At 37.0% G+C, this 24,461-nt stretch overlaps 3 protein-coding genes across 3 annotated transcripts; 1 reads left to right on the top strand and 2 right to left on the bottom strand.

Annotated features, from left to right (window-relative positions):
• Positions 1-679: 679 nt before the first annotated feature.
• On the bottom strand, positions 680-3,258 carry LOC133801460 (uncharacterized). Its single transcript, XM_062239674.1, has 2 exons — positions 3,061-3,258; positions 680-2,629 (listed from the first exon to the last, which is right to left on the bottom strand). Exon 2 carries the CDS (start codon positions 2,487-2,489, stop codon positions 1,002-1,004), a length of 1,488 nt encoding a protein of 495 aa, XP_062095658.1. The 5' UTR covers positions 2,490-2,629; positions 3,061-3,258; the 3' UTR covers positions 680-1,001.
• A 12,628-nt stretch (positions 3,259-15,886) lies between these two features.
• Positions 15,887-16,269, top strand: LOC133800409 (secreted RxLR effector protein 161-like). Its single transcript, XM_062238366.1, has 2 exons — positions 15,887-16,001; positions 16,064-16,269. The coding sequence occupies exons 1-2, from the start codon at positions 15,887-15,889 to the stop codon at positions 16,267-16,269; spliced, it is 321 nt and encodes a 106-aa protein (XP_062094350.1).
• A 4,080-nt stretch (positions 16,270-20,349) lies between these two features.
• Positions 20,350-22,974, bottom strand: LOC133801459 (uncharacterized). The gene is made up of 2 exons (XM_062239673.1): positions 22,803-22,974; positions 20,350-22,377 (listed from the first exon to the last, which is right to left on the bottom strand). Exon 2 carries the CDS (start codon positions 22,235-22,237, stop codon positions 20,723-20,725), a length of 1,515 nt encoding a protein of 504 aa, XP_062095657.1. The 5' UTR covers positions 22,238-22,377; positions 22,803-22,974; the 3' UTR covers positions 20,350-20,722.
• Between the last annotated feature and the right edge of the window lie 1,487 nt (positions 22,975-24,461).

Here is a 24,461-nt window from a genome sequence, read left to right as displayed (position 1 = left end):
TAACCCAAAGCTAAAAATATGAAGCCCAACTAGACAGAGACAAATGGCAAGTTGTTCAAAACCAATTGATCAAATTGCAGATGAGAAAAGTACTCGGAGAGTGTTAAAACAAACCAATTAATTTATTGCCAAAAAGTCATTATGAATAAAAATACTAAATAGATAGCCACCCCTAAGTCTAACACCTGGACTAACCATTTCAACTTCTTCTATATCTATAGTATAGTATAGTATCCCCACCTAACCCTTGCTATCTATCCCAACTTTAGAAAAGCAATAAAATACCAACATTATTACTACTAAAATATTCTAAACAATGAATTTACTGATTTTTTCAAGTTTGAGTCGATAATGGCTCCCCAGAAAAGAAAGAAAAAAACTAGGTTGTCATAGTCTAGAATCAACCTAAACTTTATCAAAATTTGCTACTTAGTCAAGTCAGCAAAGGAGCTTGTCTAGTCTAAATAACTAGATAAATGTAAGCATATACCAGCAATTTTCTAACAGTTGAATGGGCACAACAGAGAACAAACATGGCCAAAATAGTAAGCCATCATTGATTCAAAGAGCAGCATTCTATTCCATGTCATGGTCAGCTATGCCATACACAAATCAAATGGGATGATGACATCAAAGTTGTATATGAATAAACTGTGCATTAAGCACTCTACCAACCAAGTGCCAGAAATATTCAATTTGTAATTACTTTTGCATAATTCACAATTCACTACCAGAAAGATAGGCAGGGCAATGCGCCACTACCAAAGACTTCTACATCAATGACTAGAGCCAAGTGCATGTTCTAAATATCAAGAACATACCTAGCCAAAAACTTCAAGAAATGTGAATAATTTTTTTTTTTTTAAGAAAAAAACATCCTATTCCATAAAAATACATTGTATGATACAGAGTTGACCAAACAGTTAAGCCTCCCCAATAACAGCATCGATCCTTACAAGTCTCTCTGCTTCCTTTCTCAAGTAAACATTAGGTAATTAGCCTCAAAGGTGAGGACGAAAGCAAACACGAATCTCGTGCTCTTCAGGCTCTGATCGAAGTTTTGGCACCACAATCTCGAGTACAGATCCTGGCCCATCGTAGTAAGCTTCTATGTTAGCATCCTCAAGGATCCGGGTTGAAAGTGGTATTTCTCTAACAAACTCTCCTGGTGGGCAGTGTTCGGATGAGGGATCTGTAAGCCTAAACACCTTATCATGTCTCTTAATATATGGCATGCGAGATGTACTCACACAGGACACCTTGATGATACCATGCGTGAGAGTATTCCTCCAAGAAACTTTTACTCTTTGAAGATCAACACAAGGCAAGCTAATAATAATCAAATAGCTTTCTTCATCCTCATAAATTGTTTTGGCACCAGTAACAGGCCCATACACATCCTTCATCACCCCACTAAAATCATTCAACCAGTGTGGTCCATTTGGGTGAATTTCTGCATCTGGAATACCATTAGATGGAGGGTTAATCGCCAAACAGCACTCGTCACTGTTTCCATTTGGGAAAAAACCCTTCCTTCTTTTGCTGCTGACAGGTGAAAGGTCTGCCACATCAGAACTACTGTGGTTAGATGGCTGCGTAGACAAATTCAGCCCAGACCCATTAAGCAGCTTCTTTGGATGTGAATTTGAGGTGCTCTTTATGGGAGAAGGCAGCCTCTCAAGTTCAAAGTCGGTGTTTGGAAGGTTTCTCCATGAACTAAAATCACTTGCTTCGTGAGGGATTGTAAAATTCCAATCCCTACCAGTAAGTTCCACCCACCGTTTCTGCTCATCCTCACTGAAACCAGTGAGATTGGGGGTCCAAACAACCTCGATCCCATGCACACACTGAGGATTTGATAGACCCCTATAATGCTTGCGCTGCATCCTGTGAGATCGAACAAAACCCTTATCAACACTAAATGGAAAGGGGCGTTCCCCTTGGCGAGAATGACCATTCATGTAACTCCTCAGCTGCATCTTACCCAGTGCATTCTCAGGCCGCTCCTTAAAGACCCACATATACATGTTTTCCATGTCATGCTGGACCATAAAGATGTCATGGTTAAGATCAGATTTATCAAACCCAGAAATTCCGTTGTGGTCACATATAGTTTTGGCCTTGGACTTCTCATTGAGCGCGGGCTTGAAGTAAAAAGTAAAGAAGAACCAAGCACCCCAAATGCTATCCAACCGCTTGGCACATTTTCGGCCAATCTTGGGAATACTAATCAAAGTTTCAGTCTCACAGACTTGTGAAGAAAGCCCAACATCTAAAATGTCGCAAGAGTCGGAATTCCAGGCCTGCTGAGGAGGGCTGCCCTCTACTGAGAGAGGTAAATTGATATCAGGGGGGTGGGAGAGCACGATTTGGCGATTCATCTCCAAATCCAATTCGTCGTGAGAAGAAGAGGCGCTGGAATCCATGGACAAGATGGTGGAAGGGTGATGATTCTCCATTGAAAGGGAAGTAAGGCGTGAATCTCCCATTTCAACTCAATTCCTTGACGGGTTTTACTGCTGGCGGAGTCGGCAGGTATATCATTGCAATTCCAAAAACAATTCAAGTAAACAACCTTATAAACACGTTCATCATTCAATCCCCACTATATCTCCCCTCCATCAAAAGCCTAGATTTACAATCAAAATAACAAAATTTCTCACACACCAGCATCAAATTCCAGAACAACGGGACAAAATCAATATAATTGGGGCTAAAAAAATAAAGAAAGAACTCCTTTGACGAAAGAGATCCATAGAGAGAAAAATAAAGTGAAATAAATCAAAGAATGTAAGAAGTAGCTATAATTAAATCAAATCTATTTGACCTCAATCAAACCTTATATAAAGAGATAAAGAAAGAGAGGAGCGAAACAGATTGTTCTGAAACGCTAAAGAAAGACTATATCCAAACCTAGCCTAAGAATCTCTTGAAATCCTCGAAACCCAGAAGGGATGCAGAGAATGCAAAGCAAGAAATCCAGGGAAAAAGCTTACTAAAATTGAAACGAATCCAGAAAGAAAGTAAGAAAAGACGACAAGGGATCTTCAAAGATTATACCTTTTGGGGTAAACACTTGGGAATCTAGAGGAAGAGGGACCTGCGCTGACGCTCATCTTCACCATATCGTCAACTACCATTTTTGCTATTCTTTCTTTTTCCAATCCGAAAAATCGACCGAGAATGAATTTGAGAACGAGAGGAGGGTCGACTCAAGCGCCTCGTCACCGCCTCCTTATAAACACGCCACGTGTGACTTCTTTCTCTCTCCCACCTTCCCCTCCCCTCTCTTATATAATTTTCATAGTATTTATCATAAATAAATAAATAAACAAACATTATCATTATTAATTGGATTATTTTGTATAAAAAAAAAAGACAAAATCATTTTCTCAAAATCAAAAATAGTAAGATGTATGTTTTGGTAGACCCACCTAAATTTTGAGTATTTGGTTCAATATAATAGAATATATAATCTTAACACTCCTAAAGGAATAAATAAATCAAGAGTAACTAAATAAAAACAAATAAATAAATTTCGGCAGCTCTTATTTTCACTCAAATAAAATTTAATTATGTTTCACTACTTGTTTTGTTATTATTTTGAAAAATTACTACACAAATTTAACTTGGAAATTTTAGTTGGGCTACCAAAACATACATCTTATGTATGAAATTAGGCGCAGCCACCACTTTTTCTTCATGTCTTTGTTCTTGTGAGATTTATGTATGAAATTAGGTGTGAAAAAAAGGAATGGGTCCGTTATGAGATTTTGATCAAGATTTGTGATGTTGATGAGTGAAAGAATAAGAAGAAGAAGAAGAGTGGATGAAAAAATGAGGGGTTGATTGGTATTTTATTTGAATTCAATTTTATAAATTGAAAAGTAAAATAAAAACATGGGCCCACAATAATAGTTGATTAGTTGAGTATTTTTTAAAACTAAATGCTAATATGAATTTAAACAAAAAAAAAATATTGTTTTCTCCTATCTTGGATATTTTATCTAAAAACCTTAAACACAAATTCTTTCTTCTTCTAATTCTCATATTAGTGTGAACTTCCCATGCTACCCATAGTCATTCCCTTTAAGTTCGAGTTTTCACAATCAAAGCATCTTGTCCGACACTTGCCTACGCTGCTTCTTCGTCGACCTTCTTCTTCATTGTAGTTGCTTAGTGTGAACCATCAGCTTCCAGGTTTTGTATCGTCATCATTCTCATAGGGTTTTTCAATTATTTATTTTAATTATATTTTGTTTTAGTTTTGATTAATTTTTATTTAAAATTTCAAAGTTTAAGATAAAGATTAAGTTTTAATTTTGTTTTTTATTTTTTATTTTTTATTTAATTTTTAATATTGAAAACTAATATAATATAATTTAATATTCAATAATAAATTAAGAAAGCTCCTTGATACGCTACTAGGACGGGTTTGGGAACGGTTCAAAGGCTAGAGTGTAAAAGTTCTACATCAAGAATCAGGGATAATGATTCTTGGAGTTCGTTGTTCGTGTGGGTCAGATTGGGCAATAATATTGGATTGGTCCCCCTAGATCTTCAATTTTGGATTATTAATTCTGGAGAAGTGGACGTCAAATGAGATTTGGCAAGAAGTTAGTCTTATTAATTATCAGCTTTGAGTAAGAGTGATGGGAATCCCACCTAGTCTAATAACTTATAACAATGTTCAAACGATTGCTAAAGTTTTGGGAAAGATTGTTCTAATCCAATTGGACAATTTGGAGGATATTATTCTTAGAGGTTTTGTTCGTGTTCTAGTGGAGTTTTTAATTGTAAATGCGATGAGTTTAGGGCATTTTATCCTAATGCAGGGTGTAAGAAGTCAGTTACCAAATAACAACTCTTTTATTTTAACCAATTAGTTAAGATGACTAATTTTAATAGCCCTTGTATTTAGTATATATAAAATGAGTCTCTCAACTTAGGTTAGTATTTTTACTTTTAAGTTTCTCACTTTTGTAACAAGGCATAGAAAAACAAGAAAGCTCCAAGAAAAACATAGTGATTTTTTGGTGTGAGAAAATTAAAGTGCCGAGAGAGGTGAGGCAATGGAAATTTGGCACTAGGTTGTGAGGTTTGAGCGATTGTTAAACTCCATTATTGTAGTTGTACTGATTTCATCTAATAAATCAGAGAAGATATCTCCTCAGGGGCAGTTCAAGAGGACGTAGACTCAGATTTCTGAGTTGAACCTCTATAAATTAGGGTGTCTCCTTCTTGTTTATTTTTCTTGCATTTTTTTTCACTGGTATTTTGTATTGTGTTCTACTTTGTTGTTTTCTTGGTGTGTTGCTACTAGTTTGCAAGTGTAGCAGGAAAAAGTCAAAATGTAGAGTGGGTTCTCTGCAGTGGTATCAGAGCCAGGTTCCGGCAAGGGTTTCGACTTCGAGCTTTTGATCAAGAAATTGGAGAACACAATCAAAGCTAGCTGCAGAAGTTTCAGAAGAGAGCATTTCTTTTGACTTGTGTGAATTTGGGGATTTTTCACTAAAGACAAATTCACAAGAAGAGGGTAAAGCAAGTTGGTCTGTGTGAAAGATAGCAACAATGGGCAATATAAAGATTGAAATTGAGAAGTTCGATGGCAATGGAGATTTTAGAATTTGGAGAAGGAAGATCAAATCTCTTCTTGCACAACATAAGTTGTTAATGGTTCTTGAACAACAAATTAAATGGCCAAAGGAAACACCTGAAGATCAAAGGGAAGAATTAATAATAACAGCCACTAGTATTATTATTTTACATCTATCTGATTCTATTATTAGACTTGATGACAAGGAAGATACTCCAGCCAAGATTTGGAGTAAGTTAGACGAGTTATTTCAACAGAAATCTTTGAGTAACAAGATTTTCTTGAAGGAAAGAATATTCGGGTATAGGATGTCTATGAACAAGAGTCTTGAACAAAATCTTGATGAGATTTTGAGAACAAACATAGAGCTGGAAAATTCTGGTGAAAATGAGGCATTGAGTGATGAAAATAAGGCCATCATCATCCTAAACTCTTTACATGAGTCCTTCAAAAAAGTGAAAACAACTATTAAATATGGAAGGACATCTATACCTCTTGAAGAGTTACTGTGAGCTTTGTCAAAAGATTTGGAGATGAAGACATATCAAAATTCTTCAAATGATAGTGGAGAAGCTTACTTGGCAAGAGGCATACCTAATCATAAAAGTCACGGAAATCAGAGAGGAAGAAGTAACAGCAGGTTTAGAGGTAGATCGAGTTGTAGAGGTCTAAGCAGTTCTTGAGGTCAAAGTGGTTCTTGTGATTGTTATTTTTGTGGAAAACCAAGTCATTACAAGAAACATTGTTATCTGTGGCTTAAAATGAATAAGGGGAGATCTACTACTGACTATAACAGTGATGGTGGCTCAAGCTCTGCAAATCTTGGAGAAGGTTGTGATGATGGAGAGGTGTTAGTGGCTGCAACTCAAGAGAATCATGAAGAATGGATGCTTGATTCAGGATGTAGTTTTCACATGACCTACAATTCAAATTGGCTGAGTGATTTCAAGAAGATTCAAGGTGGCAAGGTGATGATGGGTAATAATGACACTTTCTCAATTGAAGGTACTGGATCAGTTAAGTGCATGATGGCATAGTAAGGAAACTAGAAAATGTGAGATATGTTCCAAGGTTGTCTAGGAATCTAATCTCTACTAGTTCATTAGATGACTTGGGATATGAGAGCAAAGTAAAAGATGGGAATTTCAAAGTTTTAAAAGGTTCTGTGGTGGTTATTCAAGGAAAGAAAAAAGATGGTCTATATTTTTTTCATGGGGAAACACTTCTTGGTTGCTCGGCAATAGCTGCACAAGCAGATGACACTAAAACCATATTTTGGCATAACAAACTCGGGCATATCAGTGATAGAGGGCTACAAGTTCTCAGTGATCAAAAAAAATTTCTGCGAACATTGCATCGTGGGCAAGTAACACATGTTGAGTTTAAGGCTAGAACACACAGTTCAAAATCAATTTTGGAGTATTTGCATGCTGATCTTTGGGGACCTAAAAATCATCCAACACATGGAGGTAACACATTTTTTTTTATCTATTGTTGATGACTATTCTCGCAAAGTTTGGATATTTTTGTTGAAATACAAAAATGAAGCTTTCACAAAATTCAAACAATAGAAAACTCTAATAGAAAATCTAACTAAAAATAAAATAAAAATTGTAACGCCCTAGATAACCAAAATCGTTACATTGTGTGTTTAAAATAGTGCAAGACTCGCTAATCAAGTTATTTAAATAAAAATGTGAACCTAAAGTCATAAACAAGTTAGGTTTAAAAAAAATTGGTCATAAACATATAATTTTCATTAAAATAAATGTTTAGTACATGAGATCCCAAAACATGGTTTAAAAGACGTATTTACAAAATTTCCAAGTTTTATAAATAAACAAAGTTACTCTAATGGCAAAATACACATTTTAGGTTTCCGTCCCTACACAATCCCTCGACCGTGGCGATCGAGCAGCTGACAATATACACCTCGCCCCCAAAGCTCTCCAACCCATGGTTGATTCATCTTACCCTTGCCTTTACCTGCACCACGTAGCACCCATGAGCCGAGGCCCAGCAATAAAACTATGACATCATAGCACAATCAATATCGATAACCAAATAATTCACAAAACATAACCAAATATTCAGCAGTCCACATCATTCACATAATCAGCGATAATAATAGACAAATCAACAGTCTTTTAACCAAGTATTTAACATGTCATAATCATAAGATTAATAACAGTAAACATATCATACAATAACTAGGGTCGACGCCCTTAGACCGCACCCTCTGTTTAACCCACTGTCTTCGGCTCACTTAGGCCGAGCTCAGTGTTCAACCCACTGACTCTGGCTCGCTTAGGCCAAGCTCAGTGATTATTTAATTAACCTCAGCTACCAGTGGCCAAGTCGCGTCCTGTGCGCCAATATTAATTCTGGCACTCTTAGGTCGTTTATTTCATGTTCACATGGCATAATACCATCATACAACATTGCATACAAGTATAGGGAACTCTAGTTCCAACATAGCCACACAATCGGGTGCAATTTTCTTACCTTTGATTCCGAGCGGAAAAGGTGAACTGGTTCCAAGCACGATCCCTAGCCTCGAGCCTCGGCGACAAACCTAGTCACAAGTGTCATTGATATCTATCAACTTCCAATTAGAAATATAATACCTAGGGAACAAAACTAGCCTCCGGGACCTCAATTTCTACCAAACCGAGTAGTAGAAATTGTCCCGAGCACCTAGGATCGAACCCCCCGAGCCCTAACAACAGTTGAAATAGTTCCAAGACCAGAACTCCCAGACAGGTCGCGACTTACCCCAAGTCAGAGAGCAGACTGCCAAGCCAAAGGGGAGGCGGGTCACGACTTGGCTAGGCAAGTCGCGGCGCACCCCCAAGTTAGAGAGTGTAACGCCCCAACTCCAATGACCGCTACTGTGCACATTGCAACAGTGCTAAACTCGCTAATCAAGTTGTTTGGCCATAAACGTGTAACTAAGTATGATTAGCGGTTTAGGGGTTAAAAACTTTGGTTAGGATATAACGTTTCACTAGAACGTTTACTGTATACATTGGGATCCTAGAAATATAATTTCAAAGTTTATTACAAGAAAGTGTTTACAACAGGCCGATCTAAGCGGCAAAACAGGGTTCAGCCCTAGTTCCACTTTCAAACCTCGCCCAAGTATTGGTCGAGCAGCTGCATATGTACACGTCATCACCTAAGCTCTCCAACTCAAGGATGGCCCAGCTTCCTCTTGCCTTTACCTGCACCACAAAGCACTTGTGAGACGAAGCCCAGCAAGAAAACTCATATGCTCATAAACAGTCATAACATGACATCAAATCATATCTGGCATGCCTAGCAATCATAGCTCTATTCAGCATGCAAATGAATTCCAACAAATGCTGAGGTATCCAGGATAAGAAATCCTGGCCTTCTGATTGGAGGACTATCAAGTCAATCCTAATCAGATGAGTGTCGCAACACTTGAGGTTCTGATAAACCATGCTGAGTGACCGACAGGCGAGTCACTAATTCAAATGGAAGGGTGGTTGTTGTGTAAACCTCTAGCCTTCAATAGGTTCTGGTAAACCATACTGAGTGACTGGCAAGCAAGTCACTAATTCACATGGAAAAGTGGTTGTTGGGTAGCCACTAGCCTTTAACAGGTTCTGGTAAACCATACTGAGTGACTGACAAGCAAGTCACTAATTCAAACGGAAGGGTGGCTGTTGAGTAAGCCTCTAACCTTCAAGCGCTTATAATGTTCATCGACCCTTGAGGTCGGTCTGGCATTAATGCTCTTTGAGTCATTCAATGATGATAGTCAATTAGATCTAATCTCTGTTGGCTTGCGTGATACACGCTAAAGCCGTTCTGACTAATTAGTCAGCGCAATGTGACCAGTGCCCAGTACCACTGCCGAACTTGACTAGTGAGTCACAGCTTCACAATTGATACTAACACCTTTGCCAAATCTGACTAGTTAGTCAGTTCCATGCACAGGTAAGCAATGCTATCAATGTATATCATATGCCAATTATCCAAGAATAGGGTATTCAGCATGCTTACTAAACAGTTGCTAGCATAATTACAATCATGCACAAACACGGAGACTCAAGCTCTGACCAATCTCATATTCATCGTTTATGGCATGCCCTAACCACATATTTCTCGTGCATCACATGCATCACACTTATTCATCCAGCATGCCTCAATAATAACCTTATGCAAATGGGCAAAGCTGCCAAGCATACACTATGCTATCAATGTTCACATTCAACATCCAACATGCATCAATCACAGCCATGCATGTCACATATGGGGTGCAGTTTTCTTACCTTGGATTCGGGCAAGAATTAATAAAAGAAACGACCCTTGAGAACGATCAACTTCTAGTCCTTTAGCGGTCACCTAGTCATAACCAACAAAATATAGGATTTGTCAATGAAAATGAAAGCAAAGGTTTCCAAACTAATATCTAGCCTCCAGGACATCAATTCACACTTAACCGGGTAGTAGGACCGACCCCGAGACCTTAAGCTAGCATCCCCAAGTCAAAAACCTATTTCTGGCCAAATCTGGCCTGATGGGCCGCGGCTCACCCTCAGACAGAGGCAAAAACTTGCCCAGAAGCACACTCAGGCCGCGGCACACCATAGCCAGGCCGAGGCACATTACGCAAACCAGCAACAGTCAGATTTTCTTCCCCTGCGTTTCCCTCAAAACCAAACCTTCAAACCAGTCTCAAACCTCAACCTAACACCCAATTTAACCACTAAATATTATCCACAACTCACCCTCATCAAAACCCAAGTTAGACACCAACCAAACTTCCATTAATTCCAACTAACCACCAATAAATCACAAGCTGAAACTTAAAAGAAAACAGAGTATAATCAGACTTTCATAGCTGAATTTCCTTACCTTAAGCTTGGTTTTCAATCCCCTTCAAAGGCTGAATCAAGTCCCTAAGCCCAAGCCTTGATTTCCTAGCTTGTTACCTCAAGTTGGCTCTCAAAATTCCAAAGGGAGAAGGAAGGAAAATGGTTGTTATCCCAAAAATTTGAAAAGAATGATGTGGCAATAAAATTGGCACATGGCATGAGTTAATGGGGTGATCTGGCTTAGCAATGGCCCAATACATCAGTTAAGAAATTGGACAGATAATCAAGTCAAATACACCCGACCGAAGAGAATATTTGGTCTAAGGGTTGCTTGGCTCAGACCCCAGTTTGAGAACCCTAATAATTGATTTAAAGCCTAAGTCCAAGAAGATTGAAGGAGAGATTTGGATTTTGGTTCAAGGGATAAAAGCAACAGGTCCAATCGGACCTAAGCTTATGGAGCCTCTTAACACTTTGGCTCGAGTGTGTCCGAGGTAAACCTCTCAAAGGTTTCCTAAGTAGTGGCTTGGATGTGTCTGAGGAGAATAACTAAGACTTAAGTTTTGGTCAAAGGGAAAGCCACATAATGGCCGATTGGGTGTGCCATGGAAGAGGTAGGCTCGGGCTTGAACGAGGTTAGAAGGAGGAGGAAGTAGGCTCGGACCACCTTGGTCCGAGGAGAAGAATGCAAGGTCCGATCGGACCTTGGCTGAACAAGGAAGGCTCGGACCATTTTGGTCCGAGGAGAAGAGCATTGTCCGATCGGACATACCCATGGGAGGTGCCTTGGACCACTTTGGTCCGAGGAGATGGCTTGGACCACCTTGGTCCGAGGAGAGGAGTACAAGGTCCGATCGGACCTTGACTGAAGGGAATGACCTCGGGCTTGACCGAGGTAAGATGCCAAAGGGGGTGGTTTGAACCACCTTAAGCCAAGAAGAAAACCATTGTGTCCGATCGGACACAATGAAGGAGTATACCTCGAATTTGCCCGAAGTAAGAAGCAAAGTAAGTATCCTCGGACCACCTTGGTCCGAGGAGAGCCAAATGCACATGACCTTTGGTCCGAGGAGAGCCATGCACATACCACCTTTGACCCACGAAAAGCTTGAAGAGTAATCAACATGCATGAGAGAATACGTCAAACTTCCCGAAACGACTTTAGTGAGAATTGGTCTAAGCATCAGGGAATCTCTCACTCCTCACTCGAATTTAGGGATCAGTTGTATTTTAAACATTTATTTTGTAATATAAATATAAGGTGAATAATGAAATATCCCTATCTAAAGGGGATATCAGTTGAGAATCCCAGGTCTATAAATAGAGAGTTGGGAGGATCGGGAAAAGGACTTTTGGCAAAATTAAGAGTGAACCTGTGTTCTAGAGAGAGAAAGTGTTTTTCCCTGAGAGAACCCATTTTTGTATTCTGGAATATTTTGCACTGAAGAAACTCAGTTGACACTGTTCATCTGATCTTGAGTGTGAATACAGTAATAAAATCTCTAAGTGGATTAGGCTATTACCGATTATCGGGGCTGAACCACTATAAAATCTCATGTTATTTACTTTCATTGATAAAAACAGTCTGTTGTCGTTGATTATTCTCTTGAAGGCTTGTCGTAGTTGACGTTCTTACGTCGTTGGCTAAAATCACAGTCAACAATGGTGTACGGCAAAGAGAGAAGGATGAGGTTGATGATGCTCTGTTTTTTCTGTTTTCTACAGCCATCTAAATGATACATATCCTTTGCCAAATGACCTAAATGCCCCTAGGTCACTTAAGGTTTCTAGAGCCACCCCAAGGGCAAAATTGTCATTTCCAACCTATACCGTTAATTATAATTAACCTTCTCCAATCCCCGTTATTCTCAATATTCTCAAATACCAATAAATCATATCCCATTACCCTTTAATTCCCAGTAATGTTCTAATCATCAAAGTGACTCCGAGACTCACCCCGAGCCCCGAACTTAAACCCGTTATGACTAGACCAAACACTTACATTCCCATGATCGTCTCATGCCGAATGGCTCGAACCAATCCACATATAATGTGGTAAAATTATAATTCACCCATATGCATGAAATTACACAATCACACCCCCAACAGCCAAATTACCAAAATGCCCTTGCAATTAAAATATGAGCCCATATGCATGCATTCACCATCATATAATAATATAATTCACATAAACATGCATATAATCATTAAATACCATAATAAATCAATTATGGCCCTCCCGGCCTCCTAATCAAGGTCCTAAACCTTATTAGGAAATTTGGGGCATTGCAGAGAGCATCTAGGCCTGAAGGGCCACACGCGTCACGGCACCCCCCTGTCTAAGTCACGGTGCGCCCCTTTCAACCCAGAATATTATGGGTTTTCCTCCTCCTTCTTCCCAACAAAGAACACCCATTTAAGCCTAGAATTTTCTCTATCTATTCCCCCCAATTTAACACTAAACCAACCATAATTACAAGACTAACTTACACATTTATTAATCATCACAACCTTAGCTATAATAGCAACATCACTGTCTTAATTCTACCAGAATCAAACATTCCAAAAGTCTAGACTAATTCTGCTCAAAAACATAGGATTCAACCTAAACTAATTCAATAAGACACAAAGATTAATCACCAAGGTTCTTACCTCAAATTGTAGCCTTACTCCCCAGCTGGATCCTTGCTCCAATTCAGCTTAATCCCCTTAATTCCCCTCTGTTTTCTAGCTCCAATTCCAAGCCTAAGCTTCTGCCCTTCCTTCTTCCTTAGCTCTGAAGCCTTAAACATCCTTCAACAGCCCCAAAATATTTAGTCATCAAGAGAGGGAGAGAGCAAGCCGTGGGGGAGAAAGAGAAATGAGCTGAGAGTCTTTTTTTTCTTCATGCCTTTAAATTATTCCACCACTTTCTGTTATGTTCTAAAAAGTCTGAATATATCCTTTAATAGCCAAAATACTCTTTTGCCCCTCCACAATAATTAATCCTTTCACTTAATCTAGGGGTAGAATGGTCATTTACTCACAATTCCCACTAATTCCTCAAGTGTTCCTAATATTTACCATTTAAATCTCATCATTCAATTATTCACCAATTATTTTCCCCAATGTCTAATAACCCTCAATATAATTTCTAAGTTCCCGAAAATACCTCCAAGCTCCCCCGAGCTGGGTATAAATCCCCACCGTAACTATTTCGCCAAACCACTCACTAGGACCGTCTCGAGCCATATGCTGCAAATATATCCACATAATAATGTGGTCTCAACAATTTATCACATATAATTACATTTATGCCCTCAACGAACCAAAATTACAAATATGCCCTTACAAGCTAAACAGAGCCCACATGCATATCTAATACTCATAAACATGCATTTAATCATTAATTCACATAAATACCAATTATGCCCTCCCGGCACACTAATCAAGGCCTTTAAGCCTTATTAGTAATTTTGGATCGTTACAAAAACCCTAAGAACTGATAATGAATTAGAGTTTTATAATGATATTTTTTTATAAATTTTGTAGAGATAATGGTATACAAAGACATAGGACAAATAGATTGATACCTCAACAAAATGGGGTAGCTGAGAGAATGAATATAACTCTTTTTAATAAAGTTAGATGCCTACTTGTTAGCTCAGGTTTACCAAAGGGATTTTGGGGAGAAGCACTTATGATAGCAGCCTACTTGGTAAATAGAAGTCCATCTACTCAATAGAACTTTTAACACCTGAAGAAAAGTGGTAAAAAATAAAACCTGATTTATCACACTCAAGTGTTTTTGGTTGTACTGCATAATAAAGATCGAAAACTTGATCCTAGATCTACAAAGTGTGTTTTTCCAGGCTATCCATAAGGCACAAAAGGATATAGACTGTGGTCAAAAGATGAGAGAGGTTTTAAAACTATTATTGGTAGGGATGTTATATTCAATGAGATGGAATTTCCTGGTTAAACTAACTAAAATGTAGGTATAAAGGACAATATTATTACTAACCCTGCAGGTAAAATACAACACCAAATTCTGGTGGAAGGACCTGTAACAAACCAAACTATAGAAGCATGAGTACCTCAGCAAAATGACCAAAGATATTGCTCAGGTGAAACCCAGACAGATTATGGAGAGTGCTGAATTTCATGACAAGGATAAAGAGCAAAATTTCAAATGAAACTATTAAAGAGCATGAAGCTGATCAAGAAGAAATGCAACTTGACATTTTTGGATACCAATTAACGAGAGATAGACAAAGAAGAGTCACTAAACCAGTCAATAGATTCAGTTTTGCTACTTGGGATGAGGTCATGGCCCACGCTTTTTTGACATCAAAGGAGAAAGAAAATAAGGAACCTGAATCTTATCAAGATGCACTTTAGAGGTTAGATTTAGTTTTGTGGATGAAATTCATGGAAGATGAAATAACTTCTCTACACAAGAATAAAACTTGGGTTCTTGTAGACAGGCCAATAAATCAGAATGTGGTTGCTTGCAAGTGGATTTATAAGCTGAAAGAAGGCATTTCAGAAAGAGAACCTATGAAGTATAAGGTTAGACTTGTGGCCAAAGGGTTTACTCAAAAAGAAGGGATAGATTTTAGTGAAATTTTTCTCCCGTGGTAAAATACAAGACAATCAAAATAATGCTCGCTTTAGTTGCTTAGTTCAACCTTGAACTCGAGCAAATGGATGTAACAACAACATTTTTAAATGGTGAACTTGAAGAAAGAATTTTTATGGAGCATCCCCAAGGTTTTGTGGATAAAAAGGATAAAAGGAATGTGTGTTTGCTTCAAAAGTCTTTGTATGGACTTAAGCAATCACCAAGACAATGGAATAAAAGATTTGACACTTTTATCCAAAGTCAAGGTTTTAAGAGGAGCTATTATGACACATGCTTGTATTAGAACGGAAAAAAATATTTTTTATTCAGAATATCTACTACTTTATGTAGATGATATGCTTCTTATTAGTAAATAAGTGGAGATGACCAAGAAAATGAAGCTACTTATGCAGGCTGAATTCGAAATGAAGGATTTGGGTTGATAAGTGAATTTGAAATGGAGTTATGCATATCTTTATGTAGATGATATGCTTCTTATTAGTAAAGAAGTGGAGAAGATCAAGAGAATGAAGCTACTTCTGCTTCTTATTCCACTATGCATAACTCTACTTCTTTTATTTATTGTAGTCTTCATCCCTAGAATCTCTAAAGTAATAGAAGAAGTATTTGTTAACAAATAGATTATCTTCTTCGGTCTTAGGGATGAAGATTACAAGAAATAGAAGAGGTTGAGTTATGCATATTGGACAACAAACTTATATAGAAAAGTTACTAAAAACTTTTTCTATGGCAGGTTCAAAACTCTGCAGGCAGCCAATAATAAATCAATATTTGTTAACAAGTAATGATTGTCCTAAGACCGAAGAAGATAAGTAATAAATGGAAAGGGTTCCTTACTCAAATGCAGTCAGATCGATTATGTATACTATGGTGTGTACTCGACCAGATTTGGCTTTTGTTATTAGTACACTTGGTAGATTCATGGCTAATCCAGGTAAGACTCATTAAATGCAATGAAATGGCTTATGAGGTATTTAGTTGGATCTGCATCCACAGGGTTAGTTTACAAGAGCCATGGTAATAACATTGAGGTGGAAGGCTTCTCAGATTCAGATTATGCTGGTGTCAAAGATATAAGAAGATCTACATCAACTTACTTCTTTTTAGTGAATGGAAATTGTATCAGTTGGAAATCACAATTGCAACCTGTAGTGGCTTTATCAACAACTGAAGATTATACATTGTTGCAACTTAAGCTATAAAGGGTTATGGGATGTTAATTGAGCGGAACATTTTTAAAGGCAAAGCAATGGTGTACTCAGATAGCCAAAGTGCAGTTCACTTATGTAAAAATCTTGTCTTCCATGACAGAACAAAACACATTGAGATAAGTATCACTTTATCAGGGATAGAGTAACAGAAGGACTCATCAACATTGAGAAAGTTCCCACCAAAGAGAACCCAACTGATATGGGAACTAAAGTTGTAACTCTCAGCAAGTTTTGTCACTGTTTGAACTTATTGAATGTTGACAAAGGTTGAAGGAAGATGAATGAGAACGTGGATCCTTAAGGTTGGATATCTCTACAATTTTTGTTATTTAGCAACCGAGTGGAATTTGTAAAAAGTCAGTTACCAAATAACAACTCTTTTATTTTAACCAATTAGTTAAGTCGGCTAATTTTACTTTGCCTTTGTATTCAGTATATATAAAAGGAGTCTCTCAACTTAGGTTAGTTTTTTTACTTTTACTTTTGTAACAAGGCATAGAAAAACAAGAAAGCTCCAAGAAAAACACAGTTATTTTTTTATGTGCAAAAATTAGAGTGCCGAGAGGGGTGAGGCAAGGGAAATTTTGTACTAGGTTGTGAGGCTTGAGTAGTTGTGAGACACCATTGTTGTAGTTATTGATTTCATCCAATAAATCAGAAAAGATATCTCCTCAGGGGGAGTTCAAGAGGACATAGACTCAAATTTCTGAGTTGAACCTCTATAAATTTGGGTGTCTCCTTCTTGCATTTTTTTTCACTAGTATTTTGTATTATGTTCTACTTTGCAGGTGTAGCATGAAGAAGTCGAAGTGTAGAGTCAGGGCTGGCCTGTGAGGATTGGGGGCCCAAGAAATTTTTTAGTATTTTTATAATAATTATATATAATGGTATTTTTGTAAATTTTTTGGGCTTTTTGTATAAAAAAAATGATATTTTTCAAAATATTGAGCCTTTTTTAAAGTGGGGGTCTTAGGGTATGTTTAGTAGGAAGGATAGAGAGTAGGATGGATTGAGAGTTTAGGAAGGATGGAGATGATAGTTGCACTCATTTATATTGTTTGGTATTAAGTGTGAAGTTGGAAGGATGGAGAGAAAATTAATTATTAAAATTACTATTTTATATTTTTAATATAAATATTTATTATTTTTTAAAATGACTTTACGCCCTAAATATCCATAAGTTATTAGCGAGCTGGAAAAAGACATAATTCAATCTGCCACGTGTAAATCGTCCACCCGGAGCTGTTGTTACGAGTCTCCACCTCTTTAGCTTGAGCTGATCAAAGAGTTAGCAGTCTACTCGAAGGCAGCGGGTCAGCAGTATGGATATCACGAGCTGGCGCTACATCAAGCTCGAGGTGCGGCATAAATCTGACACCCCCAACTATTTGTGAAGTCAACCACGCAATGTAAACGTGCACATATCAGACATCACGTGTCTATTACATTCCTGAATTCTCGGACACGTAGTATAAACGTGTGTTCAGGCACCCCATGACTGGTTTGGGTCATGCGGCTCATTATCCTCCCTTACCTATTGATTAGACCACACCTCACTGTCAGGTTTTAGGAATTAATCATCAGTGTCACAGAGATGACATGATGGGTAAGAGGGTCACGGGATGACCCCCTTTACCAACGCCCAGGTATCCTCTCCCTATAAATACCAAGACCCTGGACGTTGCAAGGGGTTGGCGTTTTTGTTGTAAAAAAAACACTCTGTAAGGAATACTCGAGAGATATCAATAATATTGACTGGTGGACTAGAGGGATTTTAACCTTCGAACCACCTAAAAAGAAAGGAGTGATAACCTTCCCAATCGCCAGTTTAGAATTAAGTTATCTTCATATTACGATTCACTATTTAACACTAATCCATCCTGTTTATTCATATAATTATCTGTTGGCGAAGAACCGCGTCAACAAGGACATATATGTCATTTACATAATATTTTTTTGTCTTTTTCTTGGATCCCTCCATTTTTTGAGGGAATGAATTTTGAAGCTTTGGAGGGAGAAAGTCTCCCTCCATCTCTCCTCTCCTTTCCTCTCTCCCTCTTGCCAAACAAAATGATTCAACCTTTCATTCCATTACTCTCCCTCCAACCCTCTCCATCCACTCATCTCTCCTCCCTACCAAACATAGTGTTAGGCACAGGCCTAGCCCGCCAATGCCTAAGGCTGGAACTGTGTAGAGTGGGTTCTCTACACAGGGCCATAAGCTTTGGATTCCTTTTAAGTTTGAGAGGCTACCATTCATGTGTTTCCGCTGTGGGAAGATTCTTCATGAAATGGGAGATTGTTAGGAGTCTATTTTTACTGTTAACAATGAGGATGGACAAGCAATCCCTATTCTTGGCTCTTGGAAGAAGCTAGAATGTCCTATTTGGGATTGTTTTGAAGGATTTTTTAGGAAATCTAGTACTGGAGAAAGTCTTCGGATTAGGAGGCCAGGAGGGATAGGATCACTCAACAATCCAATGGAATACAGTGAGCCTTTTTCTTCCTCAAAGATGGTACAGTGAGCTTCGATGTGTTTTGTTTGCCAAGTGGAAAAGTTCTTTGTACAGAAGAGAAGCAAGTAGCTAAGGCAATCCCTCACCAAACTGGACTCTATTCCTAGCTTTGGTATAGGAGTGTTATATACAAAAATGTGTGGCTTGTTTGCAAGTAAAACAAATTATTATTAGCTTCCTAAAAATAAACAAATACACAAAACAGGATTTGAGGCAATAATGCTAATAATTATAATGAATGAATAAAGTTCTTAAATGTAATTAGAAAAATGGAGAATGAGTCATACATCCAATCATAAGATTTGAGTCTAAATCTAATAAGCAAATAAGGGTATCTTCCATAATATATGATAGAATGTAGTGGTATGTGGATACCTCCTCTTCTTTATCATGGTTTCCTTTTGCCATGCATGTTCTAATAATAATAATTTCAGTCACAAAAAAACAAAAAGACATATATATTTGTAAATACTTAACTCATTTGTAATATTAAATGTTTTTTTCTTTTAATTATAGTCCACAATATTAAGGGTCAATTTACAGATATTGCCTTTTGATTCAGTCCAACCAACAACACATGCGAATCAATATAAATATATATATTTAATAATATACTAAACTTGAAATTATATACTGCAGAAAATCATAACATTTATTTGGGAGAGGAAAAAACTCGTTGTGATTTTTTTTTTCATTTTGCTTTGTTTTAAAAGTTTATTCTTGAAATATGCTAACTTAATTTTAACTCTGTCTAACTTAAAAATTTTTTTTTTTTTTTTTTGAAGGAAACTTTAAAATTTTTAACATGAAGCCCAACAAAGATAGGGACAAATGGAAAATTGTTTAAAGCAAATTGTTCAAAACCAATTGCAGACCAGGAAAGTACTCAAACTTGAAAAGATCAGTAAATTCTTTGTTTAGAATATTTTAGTAGTAATAATGTCGATATTTTAATGCTTTTCAAAAGTTGGCCTAGATCATAGATAGCAATGGTTAGGTGGGGCTATATAGTATATACTATGTATATATACTAGTACTATATATAGATATAGTACAAGTTGAAATAGTTAGTCCAGGTATCAGACTTAGGGTGGTTAAATTTTTAGTATTTTTTATTCATAATGACTCTTTATCAATAAATTAATTAGCTTGTTTTAACACTATCCGAGTACTTTCCTCGTAAGCAATTGGTTTTGAACAATTTGCTTTAAACAATTTTCCATTTGTCCCTATCTTGTTGGACTTCGTGTTTTTAGCTTAGTGCCAAAAATTAGAAAATTTCCTGCTGATTATGGCTCCCCAGAAATGAAAAAAAAAACTAATTTGCCTTAGTCCAGAATCAACCTAAACTTTACCTTGTTTGCTTCTTAGCCAAGTCAGCAAAGAAGCTTGTCTAAACTAAATAACTATACAAATGTATATACCAGAAACTTTCTAACAGTTGAATTGGCACAAGTGTCTCTCTTCAAAACAAATATGGCCAAAATAGTAAGCCATTATTGATTCAAAGAGCAGTGTTCTATTCCATGTCATGGTCAGCTATGCCATACACAGATGAAATGGGATGATGACATCAAAGTTGTATATGAATAAACTGTGCATTATGCACCCTACCAACTAGTGCCAGAAATATTCAATTTGTAATTACTTCTGCACATGTCTAAGCTTTTCCACAATAATGAACATGCTCCTCATAATTCACTACCAGAAAGATAGGCAGGGCAATGCGCCACTACCAAAGACTTCTACATCAATGACTAGAGCCAAGTGCGCTTTCTAAATATCAAGCACATCCCTAGCCAAAAACATAAAGAAATGTGAACAAACATTCTATTTCATAAAAATGCATTGTATGATACAGAGTTGACCAAACAGTTAAGCCTCCCCAATAACAGCATCGATCCTTACAAGTCTCTCTGCTTCCTTTCTCAAGTAAACATTAGGTCATTTTTGCCTCCAAGGTGAGGAGGAAAGCAAACATGAATCTCGTGCTCTTCAGGCTCTGATCGAAGTTTTGGCACCACAATCTCGAGTACAGATCCTGGCCCATCGTAGTAAGCTTCTATGTTAGCATCCTCAAGGATCCGGGTTGAAAGTGGTATTTCTCTAACAAACTCTCCTGGTGGGCAGTGTTCGGATGAGGGATCTGTAAGCCTAAAAACCTTATCATGTCTCTTAATATATGGCATGCGAGATGTACTCACACAGGACACCTTGATGATACCATGTGTGTGAGTATTCCTCCATGAAACTTTTACTCTTTGAAGATCAACACAAGGCAAGCTAATAATAATCAAATAGCTTTCTTCATCCTCATAAATTGTTTTGGCACCAGTAACAGGCCCATACACATCCTTCATCACCCCACTAAAATTATTCAACCAGTGTGGTCCATTTGGGTGAATTTCTGCATCTGGAATACCATTAGATGGAGGGTTAATCTCCAAACAGCACTCGTCACTGTTTCCATTTGGGAAAAAACCCTTCCTTCTTTTGCTGCTGACGGGTGAAAGGTCTACCACATCAGAACTACCGAGGTTAGATGGTTGCGTAGACAAATTCAGCCCAGACCCATTAAGCAGCTTCTTTGGATGTGAATTTGAGGTGCTCTTTATGGGAGAAGGCAGCCTCTCAAGTTCAAAGTCGGTGTTTGGAAGGTTTCTCCATGAACTAAAATCACTTGCTTCGTGAGGAATTGTGAAATTCCAATCCCTACCAGTTAGTTCAACCCACCGTTTCTGCTCATCCTCACTGAAACAAGTGAGATTGGGGCTCGGAACAACCTCGATCCCATGCACACACTGAGGATTTGATAGACCCCTATAATGCTTGCGCTGCATCCTGTGAGATCGAACAAAACCCTTATCAACACTAAATGGAAAGGGTCGTTCCCCTTGGCGAGAATGACCATTCATGTAACTCCTCAGCTGCATTTTACCCAGTGCATTTTCAGGACGCTCCTTAAAGACCCACATATACATGTTTTCCATGTCATGCTGGACCATAAAGATGTCATGGTTAAGATCAGATTTATCAAACCCAGAAATTCCATTGTGGTCACGTATAGTTTTGGCCTTGGACTTCTCATTGAGCGCGGGCTTGAAGTAAAAAGTAAAGAAGAACCAAGCACCCCAAATGCTATCCAATCGCTTGGCACATTTTCGGCCAATCTTGGGAATACTAATCAAAGTTTCAGTCTCACAGACTTGTGAAGAAAGCCCAACATCTAAAATGTCGCAGGAGTCGGAATTCCAGGGCTGCTGAGGAGGGCTGCCCTCAACTGAGAGAGGTAAATTGATATCAGGGGGGTGGGAGAGCACGATTTGGCGATTCATCTCCAAATCCAATTCGTCGTGAGAAGAGGAGGCGCTGGAATCCATGGACAAGATGGTGGAAGGGTGATGATTCTCCATTGAAAGGGAAGCAAGGCGTGAATCTCCCATTTCAACTCAATTCCTTGACAGGTTTTATTGCTGGCGGAGTCGGCAGGTGTATCATTGCAATTCCAAAAACAATTCAAGGAAACAACCTTATAAACACGTTCATCATTCAATCCCCACTATATCTCCCCTCCATCAAAAGCCTAGATTTACAATCAAAATAACAAAATTTCTCACACACCCACATCAAAATCCAGAACAACGAGACAAAATCAATATAATTGGGGCTAAAAAAATTAAGAAAAATCTCCTTTGACGAAAGAGATCCATAGAGAGAAAAATAATGTGAAATAAATCAAAGTATGTAAGAAGTAGCTATAATTAAATCAAATCTCTTTGACCTCAAACCTTACATAAAGAGAGAAAGAGAGAGAGGAGCGAAAGAGATTGTTCTGAAAAGCTAAAGAAAGACTATATCCAAACCTAGCCTAAGAATCTCTTGAAATCCTCGAAACCCAGAAGGGATGCAGAGAATGGAAAGCAAGAAATCCATGGGAAAGTTTACTAAAATTGAAATGAATCTAGAAAGAAAGTCAGAAAAGACACAAGGGATCTTCAAAGATTATACCTTTTTGGGTAAACACTTGGGAATCTAGAGGAAGAGGGACCTGCGCTGATGCTCATCTTCACCATATCGTCAACTACCATTTTTGCTATTCTTTCTTTTCTTTAATTTCTTTTTCCAATCCGAAAAATCGACAGAGAATTTGAGAATGAGAGGAGCTACTCAAGCGCCTCGCCACCGTCTTCTTATAAACACGCCACGTGTGACGTCTCTCTCTCTCTCTCTCCTCTCTTATATAATTTTTATAATAATTATCATGAAAAAATAACCTTATCATTAATTGGCTTATACTTTTTGGACCATTATCTATTTCTCATTACTAGGTTGGAACCTTATTTTAGAAAAAGACGACTATAATTCGTAAAATAATTTAAAAAGACTCTAAATTCAATTTTAATAAAAAAAAAAATTAAATATAATAATATAATTATTAAGCAGAATAATTTTATTTTTATTATAAATTTTTAATTTAGTGAAATTTTTGTAATTTTAGTTCAAATTTTTTTTGAATTTAGGATTTTATTTGAATTATTTTATAAAATAGAGGACTCAAAAAATAATTTATTAAAATACAAAGTACAAATAAATAATGAGACAAAACATATAATCTAAAAATTGGTATTTGCGGCATAAATACCCAATGTTTAGGAAAAATACCCAGCATGGACCCATTCTTTTTTTTAGCGGGTAAAGTACCCAGACATCCTAAAAGTGTAATTTCGTCCAATTCTGTCAATAGGGACTCCGTTAGTGGGTCATGGTGGACACGTGTAGGCTCCAGATTAATTCATTTTTATTTGTTTTTAAAACCAGATTAATTGCAGTTTTAGGATGTTTTGGTACTTTACCCGCCAAAAAAATATTGGGTCCATATCGAATATTTTCCTCAAACAATAGGTACTTATAATGCAAATATTCTATCTAAAAACATATAAACCCCTTATTTATTGAATTATTTTGTATATAAAATAAACAAAATGATTTTCTCAAAAGCAAAAAATTGTAAAGATGTTACATACATAGTATGTATGTATGATGGGGTGTTTGACAAATATTTTTTTTCTTAAATGGTCATTTTGTATCATAATCTTTCTTCACATCTATTTGGGAAAAAAAATTGAACATACTTCACACTTAAAATTCTTTCAAAAATTCAAAAAAAAAAATTGTAAAAAAATACTATTTGACAATATTATATTTTCTTCCATTACTCTTATGTTATATAAAAGTACATGTTTTGGTAGACCCGTTTAAAAATTGAGTCTTTGGTTCAATGTATAGAGCATATAATCATAACACTCCTAAAAGAATAAATAAGTCAAGTATAAAATGGTAGACTCAAAAGTTATACTATTATGCTACTCAAAATATATATACTATTATGCATGTGAGTATAAATTTTGGCAGCTCTTATTATCACTTAAATAAAAATGGGATATTTACAAATTTACGTTAATATTTTAAAAAATATGAAAAATACGATATGTTACAAAAAATACAATATGTTATGAAAAATATAGAAAGAAAAAGTATAAATACGGAGAGATAAAATTGTAAATACAAAGTAATAAAATAAAACTATTTTTGTAAATATTTGTTATATATTTGTTACATGGTTGTAACAAATAGCATTAACAAAAACCAATTATAGAAAATCATTTT

Source organism: Humulus lupulus, chromosome 9 (genome assembly GCF_963169125.1).
Source record: "Humulus lupulus chromosome 9, drHumLupu1.1, whole genome shotgun sequence".
NCBI classification, from domain to species: Eukaryota; Viridiplantae; Streptophyta; class Magnoliopsida; order Rosales; family Cannabaceae; genus Humulus; species Humulus lupulus.
This window is presented reverse-complemented; position numbering and strand designations above follow the sequence as displayed.

Bases quoted from the DNA above. Each gene is read 5' to 3' on its own strand.
- LOC133801460 (XM_062239674.1), bottom strand. From the start codon at position 2,489: ATGGGAGATTCACGCCTTACTTCCCTTTCAATGGAGAATCATCACCCT.
- LOC133800409 (XM_062238366.1), top strand. From the start codon at position 15,887: ATGGAAAGGGTTCCTTACTCAAATGCAGTCAGATCGATTATGTATACT. The intron at 16,002-16,063 runs GTAAGACTCATT...CTGCATCCACAG, and splicing joins TAGATTCATGGCTAATCCAG to GGTTAGTTTACAAGAGCCAT.
- LOC133801459 (XM_062239673.1), bottom strand. From the start codon at position 22,237: ATGGGAGATTCACGCCTTGCTTCCCTTTCAATGGAGAATCATCACCCT.